The sequence below is a fragment of the Danio aesculapii genome, chromosome 17 (genome assembly GCF_903798145.1).
Source record: "Danio aesculapii chromosome 17, fDanAes4.1, whole genome shotgun sequence".
In the NCBI taxonomy this organism is placed as follows: domain Eukaryota; kingdom Metazoa; phylum Chordata; class Actinopteri; order Cypriniformes; family Danionidae; genus Danio; species Danio aesculapii.
The window spans coordinates 17,434,009-17,447,214 of record NC_079451.1 but is presented as its reverse complement, the minus strand read 5'-3'; the positions used below and the strand labels follow the sequence as shown (position 1 = coordinate 17,447,214).

The following is a 13,206-nucleotide window of genomic DNA, read 5'->3' as shown; positions in this document are numbered from 1 at the left end:
TGCATGTTCTCCCTATGTTCGCGTGGGTTTCCTCCGGGTGCTCCGGTTTCCCCCACAGTCCAAAGACATGCGCTATAGGTGAATTGGGCAAGCTAAATTGTCCGTAGTGTATGAGTGTGTGTGTGAATGAGTGCGTATGGGTATTTCCCAGTGTTGGGTTGTGGCTGGAAGGGCATCAGCTCTGTAAAACATATGCTGGATAAGATGGCGGTTCATTCCGCTGTGGCAACCCCTGATTAATAAAGGGACTAAGCTGAAAATAAAATACAATAAAATAAGGCGTCACAGTGCAATAATAAATAATTATTGACATACAAACATTTTTGTTAACATTTTACTAATATAAAAATGACAAAATTTGTTCACATGTGCGTATGTGCGTGTGTGTTTGATAAATGTGACAAACATTTGTCAAAAGTCATTAGACAGGGATCACATATAAAATAAATTTAATAATTTGGTAACACTTTATTTTGATGGTCCATTTGAGTATTGAACCCTAACCCTAACCCTTCAACAGACATTTAACTTACTATAAGAAAATTTGCAAGTACATGTCAACTTACACTAACCCTAACCCCAACCTAACAGTCTACTTATAATCTAATGAGAATTAGTCAACGTGTAGATTAACCAAAATTCAACAAACAGACCATCAAAATAAAGTGTAACCAATATCTTTTTTCTCTCATCAAATAATAACATTTACTCAGTTACAGAAGAAACAGACAGACTAAAAGCAGATATAAAGCTTGGCTCATAAATATTAATGAAGTCTGATGGCACAAAGTCAGTGTCCTGAAGGGTCGAGCCTACAGCCAGTTCATATTTATGAGACACCTTTGCTCATGGGTGACTTTCAGTAAAAAGGACTTGTAAAAGCGATAATGATTTGGATTATTAGCAGCATTTGAATAAAAAAATAAATAAAAATAAAAACGTAAATTTCTTTAATAGAAATGTAACAAACATTTGTCAAAGGTCATTAGTCTGGGAGGAGCACATATGGATTTCACATTAGAGTGAAGTAAACAGCACTATTACCATTCCTAAATATAGCAAATATATAAACTGAGTTCTTATAATAGACATGATCTTCAACCTTTTTAAAGCCAACAGTTCCTTAGAGAGAGAAAAGCTGAGCAGCTCTCTGTAAGACTTTATTCTGTTATAACTTGTGCAATGTTCAACAAATTTAATCTATTTTATTTTTGTTTATATTAAAAACAGATTTTTTTTACTGACCACAACATATGTCTGTGTGTGTGTGTGTGTGTGTGTGTGTGTGTGTGTGTGTGTGTGTGTGTGTGTGTGCGTGCGTGCGTGCGTGCGTGCGTGCGTGCGTGCGTGCGTGCGTGCGTGTGCATTAAAAGTTGTATTAAATGTTTGGAATCGTGAAGGGAAATATATCATCAAATATATTTTTGCTCGATAGTTTGGGGAAAACAGTCACTTGTTTTTTATGTTCTTCCCTAAAATGGATTAGAAAAAAGTTTTATTAAAAAAATTATGATAATTAATTTATTATTTTATAATTATAAAGGTAATAATACATTTTACAATTTCTCAATAATATAGCCTTCCTAATGAGTTGTTATTTTTATTGTACAGCTGAATTGTATAGTGCTACAAACTAACATAAATTTGTATTCATGCATTAGTATTTATTATTATTATTATTATTATTATTATTATTATTATTATTATTATTATTATTCTTTAATAGACTTTCATACATTTTACCATGATACCATACCATACAATACCATACAATGTACATACTCAAATATTACATTTTATTTTGCTCTTTTTTTCTTACTTTTTAATCATTGAAATTAATTTAAATGTACATATTTTATATGGGTTCAACAAAACAAAATCAACTGTAAATCTAAGGCCCCCCTGGGGTTGAGCTGCTCCAGGTTTGGGAATCACTGTACTGATATTATAGTCTCTGTTTCCATAGAGTGACACAGCAGTACAGAGGTAAACAAGTTCACACAAGCACCGTGAAAATAACTTCTGAAAGCAGCACAAACATTTACCACCGTAAATAATACATGTCAATATGAATCACACCATCATTTTATCTCAAACCTGACAGCAGCATTTAAAGATAAAACGACGCCTGTTGCTGTACACATGGGAACAAACAGTCAGTAAAGTAACGATACGTCCGCAAACACTGTAAAACCGAGTGAAGAAAAGGCAAATGCGCCCTGACAGCTGGAGATGAACTGTAAATGTCCGTGGTTCTCACTGTTGGCGGGGTTAAAGTTACTGGTATATCAGTTAAAAATTATCGTAAACTTAACTTACACTGACTTACATGAAAAAAGTGACAAACTGAAAGTTGACATGAACTCAGGCGTCTTACTAAAACACGCCAGATTGTTTACATACAGCAATTGCACATGGTAAATGGTAACTTACGTCTCCCTGCAAAAGGAAAGCAAGGTCCACAGTAATCCGATATAATTCACATAACTCCGCTGCTTTTCATAACCCTTTTTGACCAGAATCTTTCTTGTGTTACAGCACAGCCATCTTGCGCAAACACGTTCGGCGGTGGTTAAAATTAAAATTAACCAGACACGTGACCACGCCTACAGTGACCAAAACACGCCCATCGCAGGGCACAGAAACGCCCATGTTTTGACAGGCTGTATGTTTTAACCGTATGGTTTGGTCTGTCATTTCTATAGTTTTGTCTGTTTTATCCATTCCATATTATGTTTTCTTCTTCTATAGGGGAGAGTGGGGACGACTGCAACAAGACTTCCTCCATTCAGGAATGAGCTAGAGCAGGGGTAGGGAACCTATGGCTCGGGAGCCACATGTGGCTCTTTGACCAAAAATATGTGGCTGTCCAGCTGTCTTTCTTCAATATTATTTTAAAGTTTAAAAAATTATAACAGTCACTAGAAATGAGTTTCCTACTGAAAATACAATTACAATTGCCCTTTATATTGTATTTTTTACATTCAATCAATGCGCAGATGTGGCGCTGTGGTTTAACTTGAATCGCGACACCAATAAAGGCCAAGCAAGCAACATTTCTATAACCTCATGCACGTAAATAAAACAACATTCATGAGTGGCGATGGCAAAAAGAAAATAATCTTTAAATTGTCCTTTCTTCATACATTGTGATGCGTCATATTTGTTTATTTTTGAGTTGTGCGTGGACATAAATAAAGGTTTTGTTATATACACACACCCGAAATGGCTCTTTAAAAAATGCATTTGATTAAAAAAAATAGAAATGGCTCTTTGCCGAAAAAAGGTTCCAGACCCTTGAGCTAGAGTGATGATATGGCGGATTTAGCCAATAAGCAAGGCAAAGCGGCTGCTTAGGGCCCCAGGACATCTGAGAGCCCCCAATAAATATCTAGAAGTATATATTATAGCTGTGCGTATGTGTACGCACAGCTATAAACTATGTGTAACATTGTTTTCTATTTTGTATAATGAGAATTAAACAAATAACAGTATTACGTAAATAAATTACTACTTAATAAACAGTAAAATATATTATTATAATAATAATAATGCAATGTTATGTAATAATAATATTATGAAAAAAAAATACCGACCAATCCCGGAGCAGTCCAGCAGTCAAAGTTATATAAAATACTTATTATTTTTAGTTGTACGTCCATTTTAAGAAATATATTTAAAATGTAAAGCTTACATTAAGATAAAATTTTGAAAAAAAAGATATAAAAGTCATATAAAAAAACAACAAAATAAATCGAGATTAAAGGGTGCATTTCAGGACTTGGGGCCCATGGCCAGAGTTACTTAGCATAGTATCTTAAAATGAGCTGAAACTACACAATTCTTAAGGTTTTATTTGGGGCAACTTGAATGTTCAATCCACTTAAATTTGTAAAAGCCAAGCGAAGTTAATTCTTTCACATTGTCCCAACATAAATCTATTGTGTGGAACCCAGCATTTTTACAGTGTAGGCCCCTAAATCACTAAACCCGCCTCTGGATATTCATATTACATATTTTCAGTTAGACCCTCCTTCAATCTGAGAGAAATCCACCATGTGACCATTCTTTCAGTATAAAACACATTTTTAGGAAGAAAAAAAAGTAATTTTTCGTAAAACATTATTCATTCCTATAATTTAAATCATTGTTTCCTTATATTTAAACTGGCATATCAAGCGTTAAAGCTATTGGATCTCCCTAGCATAGGCAGTTTAATCAGGGTTGACAGAGTTGGGACAGTTGCAACGGTCCCCAAATTACAACATTTATTTAAAAGCTTGCCATATTAACAATGTACAATTTAAATGTTGTCAGTTTCAATGCAATTTAATTTTGAAAAAAATATATTTAATTCATTATAAAGTTCAAAGAAGTAGTTTAGTAAAGGTTCAGACTAGATTTTCAGTAAAACAACATGTTTTTGTTCATTTTTAGGCCTGATAATTGGTTGTTGCTTGTTCTTTTAACAGTCTGTCTTTACATGGCCAATTTAACACATTTAATAAATTTAATCAATTTAATCTGTTTACCAAAAAGAATGTAAATAAAATCCAACCTGTTGTTCTCTATTTTTTTTATTACTGTATTACATTTTAATGAATGTTGCAACTCAATGTTGTCTCCCTGCTCAGGGACAGTTGCAACATTTGACTTTGTCTGTTCAAGTTTAAATTCTGCATATGTTATAATGTATACATGTATACATACAGTGCTCCGCATAAGTACACCCCTTACAAAACTCTCTTTTAAATTTATATTTTAATAGGAAGCTTTACAATATTATATTTGTGCATATACATTAGATTAGTCAATACTGAAGCCAAATCTGGAGCTTATCTAACAAAATAACTTATGATAACGGTCCAAAAACTAGTACACCCAAATTTATATGTTAGAGAAAAATGTTAAATACAAATAGAGAAGAGAAGCAAAATAATTGAAAAGTTTAGTTGAAACTTTGTAGGTTGTAATATTTTGCTTGAATTTAATTGTATTATCTTTTAATTTCTGAATATGTTTAGAGACTAAAATATTATTTAAATAAATATATCTGTTTAATAAACCTGTTTTGTTTAAATACCCCAAAATACATTGCCTATATTCACTGAGAAATGGATACATATATTCATTTTCAAAATGGGCTGTACTCAATTATGCTGAGCACTGTGTTATAGCAATACGGCTGGGTGTTCAATAGATGTAGGTTTCTTATTTATAATGTTGGGTTTCCACAAAAAAAGTCTCTGAAAAACTGAAGGAAATGCAAAAAAGTGTTGCAACTGTCCCCACTCTCCCCTATGTAGTGCTGTATCTTTGTGGCAAACCATTGTTGCATTACTAACAAGAAAACCAAAAACAATGAGACAAAATCCAGGAAGGAAAATGCGTTTTATTTGTTTGTGTCCGTCGTCATGGAAGTGGAATTAATTTTTAATGTCGAGTCCTTTATTCAGACGGAGAAAAAAAAAATGATATAGTTTGGCTTGGTACAACTTCAGAGCACTCAAATGCTGGCTATCACATCTCAACTCATGATTATTACAGAAAATAAATAGAGACAGTGTTTGTTCGACACTGGACAGCTTTCAATCCAAGTGCACGCACGCACGCACACACACGCACGCACGCACGCACGCACACACAACTGTGTTTCTTCATGTATATTGGTAAAGGGAGCTAAAATATTAGGTATTACTTCTCCTGTATCTCTCCACAAACTTATTACATTAACATCTCTAGTTTTCCCGTGAAATTCCAGTTTATGCAAACCAGTCATTAGGAACTATAATGGAAAGTTAAATGATTATATGTGCAAGATCTGGAAAGCTTTAGCAACCAGTTAACAGGGTTTGCGTGTTCACTTTGGGCCACAACCACTGACATCTGAACTGGGCAAAGACAAACAACAGAAGTGAGGTGACCGATGGACAGCAAATGCACTAGAATATAAACATTACAGCAGTCTACACAATTTCACACAGCTTTGGGGTCATCCTTTCAAAATCAGTAGTTACAAATATTATAAAAATTAAGCAAAAGTTTGACACAAATAAGTTTAATAAGTTTGACACATTATTATTTGGGCCTTAAGGGGGTTAGTTCACCCAAAAATGAAAATTTACTCAGCATTTACTCTCCATCGTTTGATTCTTTATACGACTGAACACAAAAAAGAAGATAGTTTGAAAAATGCTGGAAAGTCATTGGTATCCATAGTAGGAAAAACAAATATGATATTTTTTTCCCAAATATCTTCTTTTCTGTTTATCAAAAGTAACTCAAAAAATGTTCTGAATTAGTTAAGAGTCAGTAAACGATGGCAAACGTCTTCATTTTAGGCTGAACGTTCCCTTTAACAAACTTAAAAACAATGTTTTACACATAAATGGCGACAAAAAATACATGAAACTTTTTTCACGGATGGAGCATGTTTACAAAATAAGCCATCAACACTTGAATACCATCCTGATTTTCTTGAATTGCTACAATGTGTTTAACATAATGGGTAAATTCGTCCGTTCCACTTCTACTAAGCACATACTCTTAACCGCTGAGTAGCACTGAGGTTCCTTGCATTGCTTCGGCAGTTTTTTTTTTTTTTTTACTTTAGCACTACCCCGACTCATTCCTACCAAAAGTGCAAATAGAGGGAGACAGTGAAAAATACTTCCTCCCAAAATCTCAGTAGGTAAAAATAATGTCAGTTTAAGACCAAATCAATCACACACTCTTTTTTTAATACAAACCTCTCACCCTGTTGTAAACCCGTACAAATAAAGTGATCTTTTTGTGCACCCCGTTTATTTGGCACTTTGGACATTTGAAGCAAGTTTTGCATTGAGGTGCTATTGTTAGTACACTGGTTACTGAGGGACATATTGCAGTTAAAACAATTCAAAGCTTTTGAAAATTAGATCAAAAAGGGCAAAACAACAAATTATACAGTACAGGACTGAACATCAGCGAGTTTCAGGGTTGTTAATCTTCCTATTGGTTTTGCACTTGCTACAACTGTTGCTGTGCAATCATGGTTTTACAAGTCTGAAGTCCAAATACATTAAGACTTAGTGTGCTTACTGTACCACAGGGGCTGGTTCAAAGCTTTTTCTCCAAATGGAGGCTGGTTGGTATAACCTTTTCTTTTTACCAAACTGGTTTGGTTGGCAAAAATGCAGCGAGACTCACTTTGGTAAATGCTTTAGTCCCTTCAGCCCTTCACTGCTAAATAAAACTAACATCTCGCTTTGACCAAGGGGTAACATTTTTGGTAGAAAATAAACTAAATAACACTGAACTCAACTAGTTAAAAAGATTATTGGGCAAAAGATTAAGTCTGGTTTTTGATTCGAATAAGACCTTTTACAGGATCAATATTTCAGAAACATTGTAATATAATGAAATAAAAGAACTTGCAGGTTTCTTTAGGGCTCAGGAATACCAATTAATTTATATATAATAATAACTTTATATATACATAATTAATGATATTAAATGAGAGTTGAATCTACATTTATCAGACTGATATGAAGTGCAAATATCATGTTGCTTGCTTTATTATAGATCCACAGCTCAAAATAGTAGTTAATTAATCAAAACCATGAAAAACAAGGATGTGTTGACTGTTTTTTCCCACAAAACTAATCCAAATCAAACTTCAAAACAATTTAAGAAAAACAAACATAAGCAAAAAGAAACAAAAGAAAAAGATGAACAAAAATAAACCAAATAAAAATCAACTAAAAGAAAGACGAATGAAAACAAAACAAATTCAATCAACAAAAATAAAATACAATAAAAATAAAACAAAACAATAAACAACTAAAGTGGACAAAAGTAAAAACAAGGTGGACAACAAAAGATTAGATAGAAACAATAAACAATAACTAAAATAAATATGAATGAGTTCATGATGGACCATAAAGAAATTGACTGTACAGTGCTCAGCATAATTAAGTACTCCCCATTTTGAAAATGAATATTTGCCTCAATTTCTCAGTGAATATAGGCAATGTATTTTGGGGTATTTAAACAAAACAGATTTATTAAACAGATATATTTATTAAAATAATATTTTAGTCACCAAACATATTTACAAATGGAAAGACAATACAATTAAATGTAAGCTAAATATTGCAAAAATAAATTACAACCTAAAAATTTTCAACAAAATTTTTCACTTTTTTTGCTTCTCTTGATTTTTGAGTGTTTTTTTTTTATGTGTATTTAATATTTTTCTATCACATATAAATTTGGCTGTACTAGTTTTTGGACCGTTAAGCTCCAGATTTGCCCTCAGTACTGACTAATCTCATGTATATGCACAAATGTAATATTGTATAGCTTTCTATAAAAACATGAATTTAAAAGATTTGTGTGGGGTGTAATTTTATATGATGAGCACTGTATAAACAAAACAAAAAACAAAACAAAACAAAACAAGAAAAAACAAAACAAAAAACAAAACGAAAAACAAAACAAAACAAAAAACAAAAGAAAACAAAACAAGAAAAAACTAAACAAAACAAAAAACAAAAGAAAACAAAACAAGAAAAAACTAAAGAAAACAAAACAAGAAAAAACTAAAGAAAACAAAACAAGAAAAAACTAAACAAAACAAAAAACAAAAGAAAACAAAACAAGAAAAAACTAAAGAAAACAAAACAAGAAAAAACTAAACAAAACAAGAAGAACAAAACAAGAGAAAATGAAACAAAACAAAACAAAGCAAGACAAAACTAAACAAAACAAGAGAAAATGAAACAAAACAAAACAAAGCAAGACAAAACTAAACAAAACAAGAGAAAATGAAACAAAACAAAACAAGATAAACCAAAACAAAACAAGACAGATGGAAAGAAATGGAATATCTATGTGACCACTAATATATTCAAATGTCAAACCCATATCCATAAACCTTTAATTGATATTTTTTTCTGTAAATTGAGTGGTTTGTCCAAACTGTCGTGTGGTAGGGCACTGAAATACTGAAGTGTTATTCAATTCTGCCTATTGTTGATGTAACATAAACGTGTGCACCATTTGCACCAATGGAAAAAATACAGTTATTGCACTTTCCATAAATGTCTGTAACACAAAACCCAATCAAGCTGTTACACTGCGCAATAGCGAACTGTCTTCTGTTTTCCCTAGATGAACAGAAACATCTGGTCGTTTGTCATGAGACCTGTGTGCCCTGAGGAAACCTACAACCCATTAAAACACAACTAAAAGCCCTTAAAAATCGCTGAGAAAAAAAGCAAACAAAAAAATAAAAACATAGAATGAAACATCCCTTATGTTTGACCCTCGCTCCCAATAAAACAAAGAAAACTAAACAAAGGTTAGAGTTTGCAACCTAAGGCCTATGAGTTTGGCAACACACAACCGGACTGTCTTTTCCACTACCGCACACGTTTGCATTGAGAAGAACTGAAATCAGAGGTTACTGTGTTTAACTGACACTGGCAAGAAACCCTTTAGGTACCATTGAAACTGATGCCAGTGCTAGACTTTCTGCACTAATGTAGTGAAGCTATAAGCCAACAATGACCGCTTAGGATTCCCCGTATGAGGCTTCAGGTCCTAAATATACGCAGAGACTTTAAGGCAACTTCAGATTAACAGACAATTACGTTAATTATTCACCATTTTCAATACTCATCCCATTCCCTGTTTAAAACCAAAGCGTGAACTTGCCCCACCTGTGTGATTATGGGGTTTACAGTCTGTTTTTTTTCCTCTGTATTGTTGCTGGAGTTGGTGTCACTGTCAGTGTGGTTGGATGTGAAGGAGGATTTTGGCCGCTCTGCATCTGTCCGTTTTGATATATCAGAGTTCCTCAGGTGTCTGTGTGCGGCTCCAGCTGCTTTCTCCTGCCCTCATGAGCTTTTCTGCTTCCGGTTGCAGTTGCTGTCGGGTGAGGAGAGACAGTTGTGTTCGTTGGCCTGAATGACGCCCGAATCTTCCTGTTGTCGTCTGCGTCTGGACTTGACGGGTAAAACCAGTGCCAGCAGCACACAGATCAGGTGAATGCAGCAGTACCACGATCTGGAGAGAGAAAACACATTCGGAGTGTTAGCTGTTATGTGATTTGTTGGCACTAAGTGATGTTTTACAAACAAATTTCAGGAGGAGCACGATCAGTCTTTGACGAGGCTAATTCATCACACACACAATCATTCTATTATCCAATCAGCTCAAGAGCAAACCCTTATAAATAGTCAAACATGTCATACCTCAGTTTTCTCTTGACTTCAGCGTCCCTCCACCACCCCAACTCCACACTATTAAACCAGATACCTATTTAAATCTGAGGAGGGAGCGTTCTGGAGCCGGGCTAGACACCCTATCGGACCCTATCTCTCTTTATCCTGATAAGGGGAATAACACGAGTTAGGGTGTCTTCCCGAGCTCAGAGACTTCTCCCGGACAGCACGACAAATACGCATATTCAGTCAAATATCTGCGAGTGTGAGCACGTGAATATGGCTATGACTGAGTTTATTGTGATTCTTCGGATTTATTAAAATGGGCAAATTTCTAAAACTGTGCTGATGGCATGGATGATTAACAGACAATGCACAAATGAAACACAGACGTAACATATCATTCATATAGAGTTCAGCACAATAAGCACAATTGGTAGCAAACATTAGCAAATCGAGTTGTGTGATTCATTTAAATACATACAAAAATAAAAGGTGTGTATTTTTCGATAAGTCAGGCAAAAACAGCTGTAGACACTGAACTTTTCAGCACTATTCTACTCTGCGCATGTTTTGTTAATCCTGTCAGTAATGTTTTAACATATAAAAGACAAATCTGGCCCAGAGTCCTGCACGGGTCACTTCTGGTAAACCAGCACCTGCAATAATTAAAAGAACACCCGACAGCAGCTATAATATTATCCCTGTTTGACATACACGCCTCGACCTGAACCGCACTTGCATGAGATGTAGATGTCCGTGTATTTATTTTCTCATGCAACAAGCAATAATTTGCCAAAAAAAGATAACTATTGTTCATATCATATGAACTATTTTAATACATTAACACATTCACTTTCTTTTCGACTTAGTCCCTTTATTAATCTGGGGTCGCCACAGTGGAATAAACCGCCAAATTATCAAGTATATGTTTTACGCAGCGAATGCCCTTACAGCCGCAACCCATCACTGGGAAACACCCATACACACTCATACACTACGGTCAATTTTAGCATACTCAATTCCCCTGTACCACATGTCTTTGGACTGTAGGGGAAAACGGAGCACCCGGAGGAAACCCACCCAAACACGGGGAGAACATGCAAACATTTGCAACCTTTTTGCTGTGAGGCGATTGTGCTACCCACTGCGCCACAGCACTGCCCTATATTAACACATTTCATAAATAATGAAAAGAATGTCATCAACTGTTAATGATTTCAGCTGACTTTGTCGCAAAATTTTGAATCAAACACAGAAGTCGCTCTCGCTTGCGGCACTTGATATGAGGAATGGGATGGTAAAAACTGAACTAGATTACACTGAGAATTTTATTACATTTGTTTAGATATAGCAAAATACTCGAGCAATGTCACCTATGACTCAAAATTTAGTGATTTTAAATATTTTTTCAACACTAAAGTCATTTGAATATTAACTAAGATCATCTAATTCTTCCAAGAAGCTGCCATCAAAGCTTAAAAGTGTAATCTAGGAAAGAGAACAGTAGCACCATGATGAGCTTCAATTTTTGTTTAAGTTGTGATAAAAGTAGATAAGGCAGTCGAGTGCTCACTGTCAATCAATGCCACAGAATTTCCTACAATGCTGCAAACGGTTTATTAACGTCCTGCACCTGAACCGCAAATGATACAGGAATCATTATTCCACCCATTACATCAAATATTAGCAGTTCACCAGCCCACATGCAGGTCTCTGATCTGGCCCCTTTTTATGCAAGATTATGATATTCACGAACAAAAAGTGCTTCGAAAACTCATTCATATATTTTCTTTTCGGCTTAGTGCCTTTATTAATCTGGGAGAATGAACCGCCAACTTATCCAGCATATGCTTTACGCAGTGGATGCCCTTCAGCTGCAACCCATCACTGGGAAACATCTATACACTCTCATTCACAAACATCGACTATGAACAATTTAGCTTACCCAATTCACCTGTACCTCATGTCTTTGGACTTGTGGGGGAAACCGGAGCACCCGGAGGAAACCCCACGCGAACACGGGGAGAACATGCATACTCTACACAGAAATGCCAACTGACCCAGCCGAGGCTCAAACCAGTGACCTTGTTGGTGTGAGGCGATTGTGCTACCCACTGCGCCACCGCGCTGCTCCGCTTCGAAAACTCAAAAAAAAATAAAATTAAATTAAATAAAGAAATTGTAAATGAAAACAAAATATTTGTGCATTATTTCATAGTATAAAACACATATCACATAGCAAAAGCAAACAAGCAATACAGAACCAAAACAAACTAAACCAAAACACAAAAGAAAAATCAATCATAAGAAATAAAAAAAGAATAAAACATGTTTTGTTTAATAATAAATATGCATTATTGTATAATAATAAATAAATGCAGTGCTGTAAACTAATTTTAAAGTAATATTTAAGAAAAATCTTCCAACATTGAAACATGACATGACATGACATGACATGACATGACATGACATGACATGACATGACATGACATGACGACATGACATGACATATCATATCATATCATATCATATCATATCATATCATATCATGACATGACATGACATGACATGACATATCATATCATATCATGACATGACATATATCATATCATTTCATATCATATCATATCATATCATGACATGACATGACATATCATATCATAACATAACATAACAGAACAGAACAGAACATAACATATCATAACAGAACATAACATATCATATCATATCATATCATATCATATCATATCATATCATATCATATCATATCATGACATGACATGACATATCATATCATATCATAACATGACATAACATGACATATCATATCATATCATGACATATATCATATCATATCATATCATATCATATCATATCATATCATATCATGATATGACATAACATGACATATATCATATCATATCATATCATAACATAACACTTGTGAATACACATATTAAAGTGATACTCAAGTGATATACCATGCAGAAAATCG

The 13,206-nt window shown here is 34.3% G+C and overlaps 1 protein-coding gene across 1 annotated transcript in view; it reads right to left on the bottom strand.

Annotated features, from left to right (window-relative positions):
- Positions 1–8,943: 8,943 nt before the first annotated feature.
- The window catches only part of mboat2a (membrane bound O-acyltransferase domain containing 2a), a 111,540-nt gene continuing 107,277 nt past the window's right edge, over positions 8,944–13,206 (bottom strand). Inside the window, exon 13 of the mRNA XM_056477678.1 lies at positions 8,944–10,050. Coding sequence (XP_056333653.1) covers positions 9,882–10,050 — 169 coding nt within the window. The 3' untranslated portion in view covers positions 8,944–9,881. The remainder of the gene's footprint in view (positions 10,051–13,206) is intronic.